At 31.2% G+C, this 19,171-nt stretch overlaps 1 protein-coding gene across 18 annotated transcripts in view; it reads right to left on the bottom strand.

Moving 5' to 3' along the window:
- Window positions 1–19,171, bottom strand: part of LOC115220684 (arf-GAP with GTPase, ANK repeat and PH domain-containing protein 1) — a 220,308-nt gene that overhangs the window by 56,490 nt on the left and 144,647 nt on the right. For 11 of the 18 annotated variants that reach the window (XM_029790803.2, XM_029790806.2, XM_029790808.2 and 8 more), the window contains exons 8-10: window positions 14,915–15,037; window positions 12,653–12,679; window positions 9,710–9,808 (exon numbers count right to left, since the gene is read on the bottom strand). In XM_029790803.2, coding sequence (XP_029646663.1) covers window positions 9,710–9,808; window positions 12,653–12,679; window positions 14,915–15,037 — 249 coding nt within the window. The remainder of the gene's footprint in view (window positions 1–9,709; window positions 9,809–12,652; window positions 12,680–14,914; window positions 15,038–19,171) is intronic. The other 7 variants (XM_029790805.2, XM_036510438.1, XM_029790813.2 and 4 more) reach the window with 3 other exon arrangements.

The following is a 19,171-nucleotide window of genomic DNA, read 5'->3' as shown; positions in this document are numbered from 1 at the left end:
ATCAAATGCATGTGCTGTACATTAGCTCAGTCTCTCTCTTTCTGCATCAAACTGACATGGCCTAAACAGGTGGTGCACAGTGTACCACACATCAGGTGTTAAAGTGACTGCAGAGTAATGTGAGGTAAAGTGTTTTGCTCAAGAACACAATGCACAACCTGGTCCAGGAATTGAAACCATGATTTTGCAATCATGAGTGTAACTACCTAACCACTAGGCCATGCACACACACGATAAATAATTCATCCAAGACAGAAAGATTATTTATGAATTAGAGCAATGATCTAAATGATGTGTAGATATATTCTTAGTGAATAAATAAATTCTATCACATAATATAGTAAATAAAATCAAAGATATTTTGTTTCTTGAAATTAGCAAGATAATTCAGCATATTGAGTGAAGATGACATTAATGGAATATGATGCTGTTATAAAAATCAACTTAAAGAGAGAAATCTCCAAACATAAATAATTTAGAGTCCATTTTGAAGTTATCAATATTTGATCTAATCTGAAGTTTCTAGAAACAGTCCATAAAGTAGTTTTAGAATGACCTAACATCTCAGACAAATACATTTTATATCAAGATGGATATTTAACTTAATTTTCTTGATCTTTTAAATTAAAAACAGAATGTTGATTTTGCAGATAGTAAAACAATTTCAAAACTATATTATATGTAAAGAATGACAATGTTAAATAAAATATAAATTAGTTATTAGTGACAGAAGTAGTCTTTGTAATGAATATCATTTTGAACATCCAACTTAACTTGGATGTATTGTTAAAAATGCCATAAAGTGTGGTGATCTTCCCGAGAAATTATCTCCTATATATTGTACAAACATTAGGTACTAAAAAAAGGCACAGCTTATACCAGTTGATGAAATTCCATCAGTACTGGTGGATGGGATTATGATTTCAGCATAAATTGCACATCATCCAAGTTAATTTGCTGGATGATGTGCAAATTAAAATTTGTTACAAAGACTGCTTCTGTCATTGCACAACCTACAGCTAGCTTTTTGCAATGTTACTGACTGTTTAGTTCAGTGTTAAACTATATTGGTTTGAAAGATTTTTGGTCTGGCATTTGGTGTTTTGGTGCCTCTTCTTGATGATACACAATTTATGCTGACATCACACAAGACAACAGTCTTATTTGACAGTGCTGACAAAATTTTATCAACTGATATAATCTGTGCTTTTATAGTACCCAACATCTATACGAGATGATTTCTGAAGATAATTAACACAGTCTGTAATGTTCTTAACAACACATCCCAGATGGGTGTGCAAATTAAAATATAATTGTTTTTGTTATTCTCTTTATCATCAGCAGAGGTTAAATAATTCTTCTTCTTATCCTCATCTGCATTATTCTTATTATTATTAATAGGATGACCATTATTCCAAGGCAAGCTAACAGAAACAGTAGAGTGTCAGACAAAATTCCTTTCAGAATTCAGTTTTCTTTTTTTCTTTCTTTCTTTCTTTCCTATTTAGTTGGGGTCGGGTGGGGGTAGGGCTGGGTGCCAATGAAACTGAGTTTACCCTCCTCTTGTACAGCTTTGTGTCAATGTAAAGAACCCTTGTTAGAACCTTGAGTGTCCCACCTGCAGGCCATATGAAGTAGTCCTGGGTGTAGACTTCTGTTGACACAACTCAGTGCTAATGTAAGATTTTTTTTTTTGTTTTGTCTGAGTTCACAGAATCTTGACTGTCTTGTGTGCAGTTATTTCTATCAATTACGTGTTCGGTCCTTTTCAGAACACAATGCCTTCCACAGGAAACGACAGACAGCTCAACACACTGTTCAAAAAAAGACAATGATGTCTAATGGAGGCACAAAAGTACAAATTTTGCAGGAGATTTCAACAACTGCAGTACTTATAGAGACATATTTTATTCTCCAGACAACTAAATGCTGCCAAGGTATAGGGTCTCATCACCCACAAATCCTCTTCCAATTTCTTCAACAACAACTGCATCAGATTTTAATTTTCTTATGTTTTGACAGACACTCTCTAGAACAATACTCTGTGCAAAACCAAAAATATGGTACCCTAGTCATAATACCAAGCTGAACTTCTTACTTGTCTCTTGAGGTCTCTGGGTGAGACTTGGAGTCAACTTGTACAAATACAGAGCAAAAGTCAAACATATAATAATAATAATAATAATAGTTTTTGATTTAGGCAAAAGGTCAGCAATTTAGTGGTGGGGGGAGGGTAATCAACATCAATGACCCCATACCTGACCATTACTTCATTATATTGACCCTGGAGGTGTGGGTGTCAAAGCTGACCGCAACAGGGTTTGGATTCAAAGCAAAGAACCAGCACAGATGCAATGAGGCATTTTATCCCAATACTCAAACAATTCCGCAAGCTTACTACCATGATGATGATGATGATGATTATGATATCACAATTGTGCACAAAGACACACATGAAAAGGTCATAATAGACAGAACGCGGAAATCTTTGAGAAAGTAAAGATAGACAAACATGAGGATTTGGCAAGCCAGGAAACCCATCAGGCAGCAGGCAAAATTGTTTCTTTTGTTATCGGCACACTTGGAACAAATTCAAAGAATCTTAGGCATACCAGATATTTTAAAGAGTGCACAAATGGTTGTGGTGCTCGGAATGGCTCATGTACTGAGGAAGGTATGGTGCCTCTGAGCAGTGGGTAGGAGCTACGGCATAATTACACACAACCAGAACTGTTGGAGAATAACAATAAAAATTCACAAATTTGACCAAGGTGAGATGGCTAGAATATTTCTACAGACCCCAGAAAGGAAAAAAAAAGGGAAACTAAATGCTGTGAAGAATTTCATCTGGCACTCTAAACATTCACTGCTCTTAACATTACATTAGTGGAGGAGGAGGAGGAAAGGAAGAAATAAACAACATGTTAGAATATGACTTATTTTCTGTAAAAACAAAAATAGGTAAAACTGCAATATCAAATATTTGCAAAGACAAACATTTTATGGAGAATTATTCTTCATTTTGAAACATTTAATACTCTCGTTAATACAGTTATGTACTAGCAATAGTGTGAAATGCCTCAAAGTCAAAACTTTGTGGATCCATGCACAACACCAGTGGGGAAAGGCATTAAATAAAAAAAAAAGTTGGTTCTGTTCTGAATCTTCGAACAAAACAGACAGGTCAGAGATTAGGGATTGAAATAGTCCTGAATGATTTAGGTGGACAACAATAATGGTCAGTTTTGTTCACCATATTACCTAAGTCAAATATTACATTTATCAAGAATTCTTTAAATTATATGATACACTCATTATACACCCCATAAATAAGAGGGATCCTAATCCTTATATTTTCTATTCTATTCCCAAATACACACGCACACGTGATGTGTGTGCATGTAAGTTGGTGCAGAAAAAAGAAAAAAGTGTTCAAGACATTCAGCTGTATTCAGTAACAGGTAAACTTGGTTTATATTTTTAAAACTTTTATAGGAACGCATACGTGTATGATGAGCTGAAAAAACCCCCAGAAAATTATATAAATTCATGTATACATACTCACACATGTATATAAAGCTGCATATACATATTTTCAGACACATAAACACACACACTCACATATGTATGTAATTGTTCTACTTTTTCCAGTCATTCAGGGGCACCATCTTGACAGGTTTAGTCAATCAAATTGATCCCAGTTTTTCTTACAGGTTTAGGAATTTATCCTATTGGTGTCTTTTCCCCTGAACCACAAAGTTACACAGACATAAACAATTCCACAAGATTTGTTAAGCAGTGAGAGACAAATACAAACACACACACACACACACACACATACACATGTGCATATTCGAGTTTTTACTTTTATCTTTTGTTAATCCATGGTTTTTAGCATAAGGATATGAGAAATATTATTTTCCATATAAAATATAAAAATTTGCAGCCTACATGAAACATTTACATGTAAGTTAACGAACCCATTTGTAGATGCTCATTCAGCACAGATATGTGAGTTTGTCTGCAGAAAAACTGTTCATGATTCCATTTGTTTATATACATAACTGTACATATATGGGTACTCCACTGTACATGTGTGCATGTGTGAATACACACATATAAATGTCAATACATAAACCCTCTATACACACACACACACATTCTCTCTTAAAATTAAAATATTAAAGAAGCTAGAGTCTGGGTTTTTGTAAATGCCATCTAGTAATGACAATGTTAGTTTATGGTTTGTAATTTTATTGCAGAACATTGAGCCTGCCTACATACTGAGGTCAATAACCAAATATTATCATTAACATTCTAAGAACATAATGATGATCTGTGACATGATATACTGAGGTGAGCCAAAAGTTTTGCAATATTTGCAAACGTTTGCAGTGTGCATATCACATGACTGAAGCAGTTGAAGGCGTGGAAAGTGGCATGGAAGAGATTCGTAATATCATGGTAGTTGGTGCACTGGCTCAGTCCATGATTTGAAAGCCACACAGATGAACATGCAACAGAGTCTAATTTAGGGACTTATGCTTTACAAGTTCAAACCAGGCCATAACGCTGCAGAATCATTTGTTGTGTGAAAGGTGAAGGTACAGTTGATCATGATACGGTAACCAGAGGGTTCAAGAAACTTCGCTTGGGTTGCAAGAACCTCAATGATCAAGGCAAGGTTAGGTAGGTCTAAAACTATTGATTCCAAGGCCATGCTCCAAGCCATAGAGGTAAATCCAGTAAGGAGCATTCAGAAAGTATCAGATGAGCACAGCATCTCATGGCAGTATACCACTGTGCAGCAAAAATACCGGTTATTGGTTAACAGAAAGCAAGCTCTTCTGCAGCAAGATAATGCAAGACCTCAAACTGCTCATCACGATCCATAATAAACTCCAGAAACTTGAGAGAATTGAACCAATGCCACACCCAGCATATAGTCCGAACCTAGCTGCCTCAGATTACTACTTGTTCCCAGCCATAGCTCACTTTCATCATTCACAAGCAAAGAGGCAGTGGAAGCATCAGTGAAGTTCTTTGCCTTGACTGACAAGAACTGGTGTCAGCAGACGATCAAAGAACTGGTAGAAAGGTGGCTTCAGTTGGTTGCAACATAATGGCCTCTACTTTAGATTCTAAGCTGCTTTTGTTGGAACTTCACAGATAAAGCAAAGAAGTTACCAAATCATTGCAAAACTTTAACTCAGCACAATAAATATCACTCATCTGACATTTAGTGTCATGTAGATGTTAAATGCAAAAATATGTAGACATTCACTTCAATGTTCCATTCATGTTTTCCTCCCACAACCCGTTATTATACTACATTAATCACACAACTCTAGTTTCTATGATAATCAAAGAGGATAGAATGTTTATAGAACTTTGTTAAAATATGGTGTAATATAGCCAATTATTTCATTTATCTCTTTAGTTATCAAACTGCCTGATACTGATACTGCCTGATACTTTCATGGGCTTAGACTACCAAACTACCCAGTATCACCCATTATCAATTGTTGTAAATGTCTCTACAACACTACTGGTAACACATTGACTGCCTCATCTGACATTTTACAAAGTGAAATTTTTGTTCTTCAAATATTTCGTTGGAATTGTTGGATGGAGAATTGTATATTTTCATTTCAAAATCAATAGCAACTCCAACAGCAATATTGAAAGTAAGAACAAATTTAAAATCTGGAAACACAATCAAAGATAAAACTCAAAATTATTTCTCTTCCAAAATTCTTTGAAAGAAACCAGACAATAAGGTGTTCCAGTGATTCCAAGCTGATTGATTATTTCCTGTCATTTTTTTTCTGACTGAAATGTTCCACACAATAACTGTAATAGAATATAGTTTCAGAGATGCACAGGTGAATTCAAAAATTTTTCTGAAGTAATTCTAATAATGGGTATTAAAAAACAGTCAGGAATTACCAACCACAGGAGCAGATATGAACCTTTATTTCTAGTAAACCAGGAAGTGGTTTTTAAAGTTAGGTTAGTATTTACATGCATGGGACACAGCAGTATGTGTGACAGAATATTATAGCCCCTAGATTAAATTAAGGCTCTTCTAGGACAATATACAAAGGATATTAGGTATTATTGCTAGAGCATAAAGACTGGATATTCTTCTGGTAATAAATGCCAAGCATGTTCACAAAATGGGGTAATAAAGTATGGGAAATTTGTAAAGCAGACACAAAGTACAGCTGTGGTTTAAAAATTTTATACAGGGAAGTTAGTATCGCCTAAGGGCCAGTGTAGTCTGGAAATAATCACTTGTGTACCATAACTGATGCTGAACAGTTTTTGCTCAGTGCTTCAGATGAGCCAAATTTGATTAATCCTTATTTCATTATTCTTATATTTTGGGACATGCTCTATATACTCATTCTTCACTTCAGATTCATCATGGTTCTCATTTTATGCCGTTTGTCTGGAAATCTTTTTTACATCCACGCAACTCTCCAACTCTTGTGTCTCCTCCTGTTCTGTTTATTTCATTATTAATCTATTGCTCTGCACTATCAGCCATCAATTCCCCGTCCTACCTTCCCCATAATTATGCATCATTGAACAATCAATATCCACCCAATCTTTACAGGGCTTGCTGGAACAATTTTACAAGACTCAGTTCATAAATTTTACTCATTAAACACTTAGGTGTATTAAATTTTGTAGTAACTATTTATGCTTCAAAAATCTTAAAACTAAGGCTGAGCTCAAGTAATGATTCTCAAGCATGTGACATCTTCTAATTTACAATTTAATCCCTGATTTAGCCGTAAAGTATGTCAAAGAAACTGATTATCCTACCACTGCCAATAGCCATCTCTGAATACTTTCTCTTCAAAATTTTCAGGAATCAAAAGTTACATGCCATCTGTCTACCCTTCTTATTTACTGTTTATTTAGAACTAAACATTTTTTTTTTACTACATCATTAACCTTGCCTCTCCAAAATATAAACTTATTTGTAAACAAGCACCTACACCACTGCAATCTAGTGCTAACCTGATCAACAACTTTTTCAAACAGTTGAGTTGGGGATTGACTGGATGTCAATGAAGGGATAGTGAAATACATACACATCCATCTGGTACAATTTCATAACGATAATGACCAAGTCACTTGTAGGTGGATCAATATTATAACTTAATAGGTTTATTATACAGAATTAAACACATTTCAAATACAGTAAAAGAAAAAAAACATTGTGGAAGAATTTTTTAAAGGGTTCTTCTAAGAAAAGAGTAGTACACATAAATTTAGATATTCTAGTTTTAAAAGCTGAGTATTAAAGTCTTATTTTAAAATATTTCCTTTTCAGTTTTTAGGGTTGGCCCTATGAGAAATAAATTAAATAATTATTTTAATTTATTGAGTAAAATTCTCATATTAAATTATTTGTTCCAAATCTTTAAAGAGATTATGAATGGAAATTAAGTGAAACCTATGAGTCAGTTTTAATAACATATATTTTAAAATGTATTTATATAAATGGTAAATAAAGCAATTCATTTTATTTGAACAACAATTTCAGTTCAACTTTAAAGATTCAAATGTTAGTTTTACAAAAACCTAAATAAATTATCAAATTCCTTTAAATTCTCTTCTAAAAGACGCAAATTCAAATAAATATTTTTTATTAAGAATTAGGTTTCAGTAACAAGTTGATTCGAGTTTGGTTCATATTATGTCAACTCAAAATTTTCTAGCTATGTGAGATCCACCTCTACTCCTGTCATAGTACTCTATCCATTTTTTACCCATTGTTTAAAAAGTTAGTGCAACTGTTTATAACTGAGTATAAATTTGGTTAATAAAACAGTTTACTAAATAGGTATCAAATTCCAAACCATTCTCTTAGAAGATCTGTTGCCAAACCAGAGCTAGGTCCATAGAAACATAAATGAAATAAGTTAATTCAAGTCATACGATTATTGGCTTAAATTTTTTATATATTAAAATTATCTATCATACATATGTTTAGAGAAATCTTTTGGTGTATATGCACAATGCTAAGAGGCCTGTGGGTCTATTAAACAGAGTCATGGCACACATTTTTAGTTTAGCAGTGAAATTCCCCATGAACTTTCTAGGTATGTGTGTGATTTTTGTTTGTCTTAAATTCAAAAATCTTTACGAGTCTATGGCTTTCAATGGGTAAATAAATAACCAAAAATAATTTTCATAACCACTTCAAAAGGTTATTTACTAGATTAAATTACCAAATGAGCAAAAAAGTCACTGTTGATGAGTTAAGGGACTACAATTTGTAAATAAATAATTCCTTCTACAGTAAGTAAAAGGCTTGACATTTTAGTGGGAGAGGGCCAGCCAATGACATCATCCCCAGTTCTCAAATGACACTTATTTCATTGACCTGAAACTGATGAAAGTAAAGATGACCTTGGCAGAATTAGAACTTAGAATGTAAATCTGCAAAAAGTGCTGCTAAGCATTTTATCCAATCTGCTAATTCTGCTAGTTCTCCCCTTTAATTTGTAAATTAATTATGACATGGACACAACACTATCAATAAAGTAGAAAATACAAAAGTCTTTAGTTTATTAACTTTTGCTGCATATCCCAAATGACCTTGATTTTTCAAGCCCTTTTCATTTCATTTTTACAGAGGGACAAAATTTTGTTTTCATTTTACGAATATTATTAATTGTTCCATCACTGACAAATTTTGACATTTCTATGTATTCATCTCCCAATTTTAATTATTAAAAAACAAAAATTCTGTTCTGTAAGACAGAGAACTCAAAGAATGAGTTTTTCTATTTACAAATATTTTTCAGCAGAAATATATCTAATTGGCTCATGTTCCTTAGGAAATTGTGAAAAATTTTCAAAAACAATTTTTAGTATGTTTTTAAAAGAAAAAAAAACCGAGGAAATTAGAAAACATTTAAAGTTTAACTGTTTTTATAGTTTTACTTCTTCCAGTGAGGTTTTGTCAAAGCTTGTCGTTTCAAAAGATATTGTATATTATGATATACAATAATTATTTAAAAATTACAATAGTTATATAGAAAAAGATCTAATTACACAGATAATATGATTATGTTGAATCATCAAATTGCTACGACTTTTACAGACTTTCTTTGGAATAAAATTTGAGTAAATGATAAATTCAGAAAAACATTCTGTGTTGCTTATTTTAAAAAATACTATGACTATCTAAATAAAGAACAAGTTTATTTAGAAGAGGAGGGAAATTCCTTAGATAACTAAATAGTTATTGGAAAATATTTAAGGATTATAACAAAGAAAATTTATATTAGGTGGTGCTTCAGCATGGCCACAAAACAATGACTGAAATTAGTAAAAAGGAGAGAATGAAGCATGTGTGCACATTTTATCTTTTACTGGTCTCACACACACACACACACACACACACACACACACACATACACTCTCTCTCTCTCTTTCTCTCTCATTCTATTATCTCAAAGAGTTTCAGATTTTCACTGGGCATTCTAACATCAGTGATTTAAATTACTTTCTGTGAAGCAGCTAATTAGGGACGGAATATAGTTCAGCCACTAAAACTGCTTTGCTCAAGTTGATGGCCAAGGGGGGGAGGGGTTGCTTTTTCAAAAGAAGAAAGAAAATTTTTCATTTAGATTAATATTAAAAAAATAGATTAAGATAGAAGATATGTGAGAGAGAAACTTACACTGAAGGAGTTGGACTTGTGTACAGAAGGTGTTCGTTTGTTCTTGCGGACAGCAACTGGTGTTGAACCAGGCGCAACCCTGAAATCCAACTTAGAATCCTAAAAATAAAAGTAGCATGCAGCATGCATTGTCATTAAAATAAGGTATTTTCAACAGAACAACCAGCACAAGTTTCCTCATAAGACACTCTCAAATCAACAGCAGCAAATACATGCAAACAAATTTCAAAAAAAGTTACACATTAATAGCAACTTGTAACATTTCTTCATAAATATTGGAATAGAAATTTCTAAGAGTCCACTAGTTGTTCCAGTCATTAAAATATGATAAGAAATGTCGACATGTGTTTAAATACACAAGAGATTTATATCAAACTATTTTTCTCATTGTTATCTAGTTAAAGTTTGTAGTATTAATTATGAATTAGCCTTTAATCCACAGAAACAAATTGAAAGAGTGCCATTGTGAAAATAATGATTGATATATTTGATATATCAGAAACTGGTGGAAAGGAGATGAATTGCTGGAAACTAGACAACTCTTTGGCTGGACTTGAATAAGTGTTGAGACAAAATTAAAGAAATAACAACAGAAATGATAAAATTAAAATCAAAACAAAAAAAAAAAACAAATCACAACTGTCTCAAAGACTTGAAAGACATACCTAGTTGGAAAACTAATAATGGAATCCAATGTAACTCATACAAAAAGCAGAAATAATTGAAACATCATTACCATTCTGCAATCACTTTGTTTAAAGCTATAAATATAAGGATCAGCACACCTTGGCAAGGGTTTATTGTTTTGTCATAAATCACTTTCAAAAAGTTTAAAAGACAGAATTGCAAGAGGACAACAAACCTACATCAAGAATAATAATACAGCTGACAAATACAAAGTGATTGCTTCAGATGAACCAGAGCTGCTTCAAGGAAGTGTAATTTGTATAACTGTATCTTGCTTCTTTATTCATTTACCTTTTTTTTTTTTTTTTATAACATGCAGTCAATATTTTGTTGTATCATAATAAGAGGAAAATGAAAACTGTGCTTTGGTTGGTAATAAAATTAAGATTGTACAGGTAGCATGGTGGTGAAAGGATGAGGAATAGCTACTCAATGTGTATGGACATATTACATTAACCCTTTCGTTACCAAACTGCCCAAAGCCGCCCGAAAAAAATTTTGGTTAATGTGACCAAACCGCCCAAACCCGCCCGAATTTACCTATTCATATTTAAATGAGAATATCAGAGCAAATCTCTTTAGTACATTCGTGAAAACACATGATTATGCTTCGTAAACAGTTCATCTACAGTTTTGTATAAAGATCGACGTGTAATTTTAATTCCCTGAATTTTGGGAGATTTTTTTCCACATCGATTTTTCTTCAACTTTGAAAATAGATAGGAGTTTCATGTTATCAAGCATTGATTCCGAATTGGAAAATTTGTGAAACAAATACTGGGTACTGTTGTGGATTTAGTTTTTATACAGGGAAACTAATGTTAGTCAGCATGGCTTAGGGTATGATGTGGTCTGGAAGTTATTGTTTGAAGCGATCAATGCGGAAACAAACTTACGCAGATTGTAAACAAACACAAAATGGGGGTTCAAATTTCAGAAAATTTGTGAAGCAAATACTGGGTACTGCGTGGATTTAGTTTTTATACAGGGAAAATAATGTTAGTCAGCATAGCCTAGGGAACGATGTGGTCTGGAATTTATCACTTCCATACCATAACCAGGGCCGTATATTATTTTTTGACCGATTTCTTTAGTTCGGTCAAACTTACGGTGGATTCCAATATTTCAGTTTATTCCACCTTTATGGTACACCTGTTGTGCATTAAATTCAACTGATGATATAGTGATGTGCACAATTCTTCTTTATCAAAATTTTGTTGCATACCCATTTGAATATTAGCTGATGATTCATTTTCTATGGTGATGTTTAAACAAAATTTTTATATTTTTACCTTTTGCTCATTTTAAAATTTTAATATTTTTACCTTTTGCTCAATTTACCTGGATTTACCAGTAATTAAAGTCACTTTGAGACAAAAGTTATGCAATAGAATTGATTAAGAACCCTTTCTTTAATTATGTTCCAAATATCACATTAATATGTTGATAAGTAAAAAAGTTAGTTATTTAACGAAACAAGCCTAGATTCATGATTATTTTAGAATTTAATTGAAACTCATGAGGGGTGTATTTTGGTCAGAAATATAGTAACGAAAGGGTTAAGAATGTACATAAATTATTGTTGTTATTATTATTATTATTATTATTGTTATTATGGAGTGTAACTACTCTTACAACTGAGTTACATATGGAAACATCTGAACAAAATAAACTACTTCATCATAAAAGAATGACAAATAGCTTAAATATAACAATCTTACATTAAGTGTTTCAAAATGAAGGAGTTTTAGTAAATAAAGGGAACATTTAAAAATATATTTTATAATTTTAACTTATTTTAAGATACGGTGAAGCATATTATGCAGTTAATATCCCTAAATATACAAGTGTTATAAAATTAAATAAAAATGTTAACAAAGTGATTTAAAACTATGACATAGACTCCCTGCAGTTGGATTACTTTAGAATTTAGGCAGTGTTGCATGAAATTAATTAGGAAAAACTTAGTGAAGTAAATAATGAATTAGTTAAATATCAATACTAGCAGAGATTAAAAGATTTAATCATTAAATCCAATTCAACATTTAGCAATTGCTCATATTTAGGCCTAAAAACTGTTTACTAAGTTTAGCAAGTTATAAAAAGGCAAATATTTTGAAGATTAGCAAGAGAAGCTCATTTTGTATACTCTGAATTCTTGATTAATAAATGTGTATTTATGAGAGCATAATTGATGAAAACACCAATAACACATATTCAGTCTAATAGAGAAACCAAAAACTGCAGATATCTTACTTGTATGAACAGTGGTACATTCAAAAGCTGTTTAGACAAAATAAGAAATCAAGTATGGCATGGCAGAATATTTCAATGTTTTTATGTTAAAAATCACACATATTAACAAAATAGCATCAATAATTAGATTTTCGTCTACAAAATTCTAGAGAGAATAATGAATACCCAAGCTAGGTTAGAGCAGCCGACATGCAATAGTTTGGCACTCCAGAGTAGATGTCAAGAACAAAGACAACACACTTAGAGCAAGAATTATCAAACTGTATGCAGTTGTGTGTTTGTAAGCTTGTATATGCCTCTGTGTGTGTGTGCATCTATTCACACAATCTATATATATATATATATTATATATATATATATATATATATATATATATAATATATATATATATATATATATAAATATATATATATAATATATATATAAATATATATATATATATATATAAAAAACACACATACATAGACATACACACACAAACACATGCGCATGTATACAAATATTATTTCAATGCTATACTGTTTCAACACAGACATCTACAACATTTAGAAAGAGAGACAGAGTTGAAAGAACTAAGTACCACCAGTAGAAAGGAGAAAAGAAACAAGAGTTGATTTCTTCAAATGTTTGTCATATAGAAGCACTGAAAGAAGCACATTAGACTGACATAGATACTCATGCACAAATCCAATCATTAATATTAAATATTTTATAACTTTCAGTTCAGTGGCACATTATTATATCGTTTACTAATGAATACTAGGAACATGCCAAGTCGTACTAGCAAATCAAATCTTATTGGTATACAAGTAAAACTTGACAAGTATTTTCTTTCTTTTTATTCTTTCATTTTATGACAAATGAAAAATTGTGAATAGATACCTTCACAAAGAGTTACATAAAACAAAATAAACAAAGTCTGAATTTAAACAAAACTGTCATAACTTCATCAATGAAATGTACTGGTGCACATTGAAATATATTCTGAATTATATAAACTTGAATAAGACTCTAATTTGTATATGTTTAAAATGATTAACATTTGAAAACAATTTTTTTTTTCAATATCAAGCAAAGGTTAATTGAAAAGTAATGTGAAATTTCAGACTTTGTACAGAAAAGAAAGTATCAAAATAAATCAAAGGAACATAAGAACTGTACTACATATTGGCATTGTGGCAGTTATAACTACCAAAATTACCCACCAAGATGAGTTACTTTATTAATTTGTAACCCAAGATGAATTAGTAAGGACTAATTAAATTTAGTAATAGTCATCATTTTCAGGAAAGATTTTCTTTTATTTTCTCTTTTCAGCATTTTATTTGATTATATATTTCACAAAACTCCTTCTCACATTGAATAAAATCTTTTCTTAAGAAACAAAAAAAAAAGGAAAAAAAAAAAAAAAGGAAGAACAAGCTACTCCTTAAAAGTTTCCCATAAGTAAGGGAGATGTTACAAGCCAGTTCATATCAGCTATGAAAAGTAACAGGCTTAGAGATTGTAAACCAAGTAGTTGTCTGAGGAAAGAAACAGTATGACGATAAGTGTTAACTCTTCAGATCTTCTTCCAACTTCATGAAACATTGTTCAAATTAGTGCAAGAGTCAATAATGAATCAGAATGTGAAATGAAATGTCTTTCCTGTATTTCAATAATTTCATTTATTATTATAGTAAACTAATTGAATCACAGTCTAATGTATACACTGAATGCAAACCATAAAATTCATTCAGTAATGAAAGATGGGCCAAAGTATGATTCTCGCTTTCCTTTCAGCCAACTTAGTATTTAGAGATTGGCATCTGCCCCATACAATTGTTGAGTATTAGATTAGCTGACGATTATCAACAAATTAGTGAGATTGAAAGGGGAAGAAAAAAATCTTTTCTTCAGCAAGAGATTATCTCTGATATCAAGCTATATTTATTTACTTTCTTCTTTTCAGTACACTACACCATTTCATATGCTTTAATCAAAATATTGTTTCCCGTCTTCATTAATTTTACAAGAGAGGAAATTAATCACAATCTCTCAATACATAAAATATTTGTAATTTTTAGTTACAATAAAAAATACAATTAAAAATTGCAGCCTGGTCAATCAGACTTTAAATTGAATATAAACTGTATAGAAGGATTGTAACAAAAATTTGAATCATGCTCAAAATTTTGTTATATTTAGATAAATACTGATGTTATATAAAATAAGAGATACAAAACATTTGTATGGGCTACACTTAAAAAAGCAGTTATCTACCTGCATATCTGTCGATGGTGGTCCACTGTCCGATTTCTCTTTCTGTCGGCGATCACCTTTTTCACCCTTTTCTCTCATATCTTTCTCTCTAGACATCAGATCTTTAGAGGAAGATCCTGATATCTGAAACAAAAAGGAAGAAATTCATAGAAAGTTTCATTAAATTCTGCTATGATCAAAGATACCAACAGAAAATGTTGGTGACTGTTGTTTCTATATTTTTGTTCAACGTTCATTTATTTGAACTGGTTATGAAAGGGTAAACTTAATGACTTTATTTACATCATTTTTAACCCAGGATGAACTAGTAAGGACTAATTAAATTTAGTAATAGTCATCATTTTCTAATCTTCAGAAAATATTTTCTTTTATTTTCTCTTTTCAGCAGTTTATTTGATTATGTATTTCACAAAACTCCTTCTCACACTGAATAAAATCTTTTCTTAAAGACAAAAAAAGAGAAGAACAAGCTACACCTTAAAAGTTCCCAATAAGTGAGTGAGATGTTACAAACCTGTTCGTATCACTAATGATATGAACTCGCCTAAAGAAAACCAAAAATGTCACGAGCTAGTGGTAAGGACAAAAAGGTTTCAAGAAATAAGGAAAGGAGCAAGAAAGAATTTAAGACTTGTCTTTTTGCAAAATAAATCAATCATTAAACAATAGAATGTTTTATGTTCCTTTCAGTTTTGCCGTTTCCTTCGGCTTTTAATGAAGTAGTAGCTTAATTTAATCTTAAGTGGCTACTATCAACCAATCAAATGATCGCTTCATTGCAACTCTAAACATTCAGGTTCAAACCCATCTTAGTAGAAATACAAGAAGAGCAAAAAGCAGGACAGGGAATGGAAAATGCGAAGCTTGCTGTTGGAGGGAGGAAACTGCATCTCTTTCTGAGAATCTACAGCTTTCCTAGGCTATGGAGTTTGATTCTCCTGAGATTCGGCCCTTTCTTTTCTTTAAGCAAGTTTGGGTTGTTTCATAGAATTTCTTTTCTTTTGGGATGGACTACAAGTTTCAAAAGTGAAGCATTGTAATGTAGGTCACACAATTATGTATGAAATTCACGGGGCCCAGTGTGCGAAGGATTACTCTGATAGTTCTAGCAATATGGGAACCTGAAAGACAAATAGTATTATCTAATATCTGATCTGATAATGGACATTTTCCAGCAAGTCTTTTGGAGAAAAGATCAATGTAAGATAACAAGAAATACATACTGCCCCAAAAAAAAGAAAAGAAAAAAAGAGAGAGACAGAGAGAGAGAGCAGTGGAGAACATTGCTAGTTTGAACAGAAAAGACTAATCTGGATTTAAATTCAGCCTTTCATTGTCATATTTTTGTTGAATACACTGTGTTTGTTTCAACCAATTTTGAAAATAATGAAGTATTCAGTAAAATAACGTTATTATTAAGCCGGTGCTTGGAACCTATATCGACATAAAATTTGAATTAAGGGTTTTAGTTTATATCCTTTTATAGGAGGAAGTTTGTCTCTCAGAATCAAGGACTGCCTCAGCTGAGACAACATCAAAAGGGTCAAATTATGTCAGTCTGAATTCTAGTTACATGTAAAAAAAAAATGTATCAAGATATCGTTATCTCAACAATTTATAATCTTAACTTTTATAACTTTAATCCTAAAATGTAAACAAATGGTTCTGATTGTTTTGAAAAAGTAGCATTCAAAATTTAATCTTAGAAATACATAAGAACGAATTTATTGAAATAACGAGTTATAAACCAAATGAAAATGTTGTTATTTCCTTTTTTCTTTTTTTACATTTTACCAACCACACAAAGATTGGAACAGGATGTGTTGTTCAATTTTGAAACATTTAATGAATAGTGCATAAATATGCTTGTGAATGGTATTTACCAGAAAATATTAGTCTAAACAGAATTCACAAAGGGACTTTCTGAAACAGCCTAACTTCCTAATTTCTTATCAGTAAGTAACGTAATGCTAATTTATTTAAAGGACTCATGAAATTTAGAATGAATGTGTTGTATAGTAAATAAATTTGTTAAATCAAATCATGGGAGAGAAAAGATTTTTTTTTCTTGTCAAGGTCACATTCAAAACCTAAAAGTACTATTATTATCAACTACTTATATTAGACCTATCCTGTAATACTTATTACAATAATACACATTGTCCAAAGTTAAAGAAAAAATTACTTCCTTCACTATGCTGACGAACACAGCCTCAATTAGGATATTATACTGCAACAAAAAATACATTCTAATATACAAATATATACCAATATCTATGTAGTGTTATGAGATGATAACATATTTCTATAACGCAAGGCTAATTTCAATCCTGTAAAGTTTATTCAATTGATTTTCAATTATTGTGAGCCACATCTTCAAGGAAATTATTAATAAATGAAGAATTTCCATGTAGTTTAGGGGGCAATGTTTTCAAAAGTGGGGACCCCAAAGTGCTACTGATTTAGGGAAGTACATTCATTCTGAAAGTCATGAAGAATAATATTACCTTGAAGTTGCCCAACAGTTAATAACAAATAGGTAGAGTACCTCAATGGGTTTAAATAGACATAGAACTCTTCTGACCAAGAACCAGTAACAAAAGCACCAAAGTGAAATAAATTGGTTGGCAGCCATAAGGAAGAGAAAAACTGTAAAGCTTCAAGCAGTATTTTATGTGAGATTGGCCAAAAGGTTAGATTTCTTCTCTTTCTGATGGCAAATCAATTTACTTCACTTTTGAATTGTTTATATTCACTAGCTACTGACACAGAGACCACAAGTAGCTGCCTTGGGTCATATTGTTTAGATTAGTCAGAAGAGTTAAGGTAGTGCGTTTCTAGGACCTCTGAGACTGGTGAGAGAGAGAGAGACACTCACCCTCTGACTGAAAACAAGCTTGCAACAGAGTGGGTTCTGCTTAAGTCACCCAACATGTGCGAGTTGCTAGTATTAAACTAGACAACATGCAAATCTACCCAAGTTCCATTGATCCAAAGTCATGCATCGTGTACATCTGGATTTCTAACTCAAAAACCAATTCTGAATATAAAAGTAGAGAGTATTTATTATAGTGTTACTATTACTCTCCATTACTACTCTGATCATCTAATGTAACCAGCTATATGTATATACAAAGATATATATATATATATATATATATATATATATATGTATGTATGTATTTATTTATGTATTTATATACAGATAGATGGATATAAATATAGATATATATAAAGATATATATATGTATGTATATATATATATATATATATATATATATATATATATATATATATATATATATATATATATATATATACAGATAGATAGATAGATATAAATATAAAGATATGATAGATATAAATAAAGATATGATAGATCATTAGCTACTACACACATTTTTTTCTCTCCTTGTTTTTTCTGTGTACCTTTCTGTAGAAGAGTGCAGGGGCGAAACGTAAAAGACTTTTTCTATTCCTGAGCTTTATACTAATACTAATACATCTGTTTGTTTTGTACACCACCGGTCTTCGTCTTTTGTTTTTTTCGTAAACTTTCCCTATATATATATATATCGTAGATAACTTAAAATTGTATGATAGATTGCCGTCAATTCATTCTCTCTTACCTGTTTGTGTCTGCCTTCCAATTGCTGTTTTTACTGAGATCTCCCTTTTTAGTAGAAGAAATAGCTATAACTCTTTGACTGCTATTTCTAAATTCGGTATGTGGTAAGGCAATTCGTTGCTAAACCCTTTATTGCTTAGTATATATATATATATATATATATATATATATATATATATATATATATATATATATATATATATTTATGTATATATATACAGATAGATATAAATATAGATATATATAAGATATATATATATATTTATTTTCTTTTTCTAGTTTCAGCTCAGAGCTGCAAATATAGATATATATATATAAAGATATATATATATATATATATATATATATATATATATATATATATACGTATTTATGTATATATATACAGATAGATATAAATATAGATATATATATACGTGTGTGTGTGTGTATTTATGTATATATATACAGATATATATATATATATATATATATATATATATACACATACACACACACATATATACACAAATAATTAATAATGACAGAAGTAGTATTAATACCAAAAGATTTTGATCTCCAACTTAATGTGGATGTTGTGATAGAACACAGAAAACTGTGTTAATTACCTTGAGAGAATTTCTCATATG

This window comes from Octopus sinensis, linkage group LG17 (genome assembly GCF_006345805.1).
Source record: "Octopus sinensis linkage group LG17, ASM634580v1, whole genome shotgun sequence".
NCBI classification, from domain to species: Eukaryota; Metazoa; Mollusca; class Cephalopoda; order Octopoda; family Octopodidae; genus Octopus; species Octopus sinensis.
This window is presented reverse-complemented; position numbering and strand designations above follow the sequence as displayed.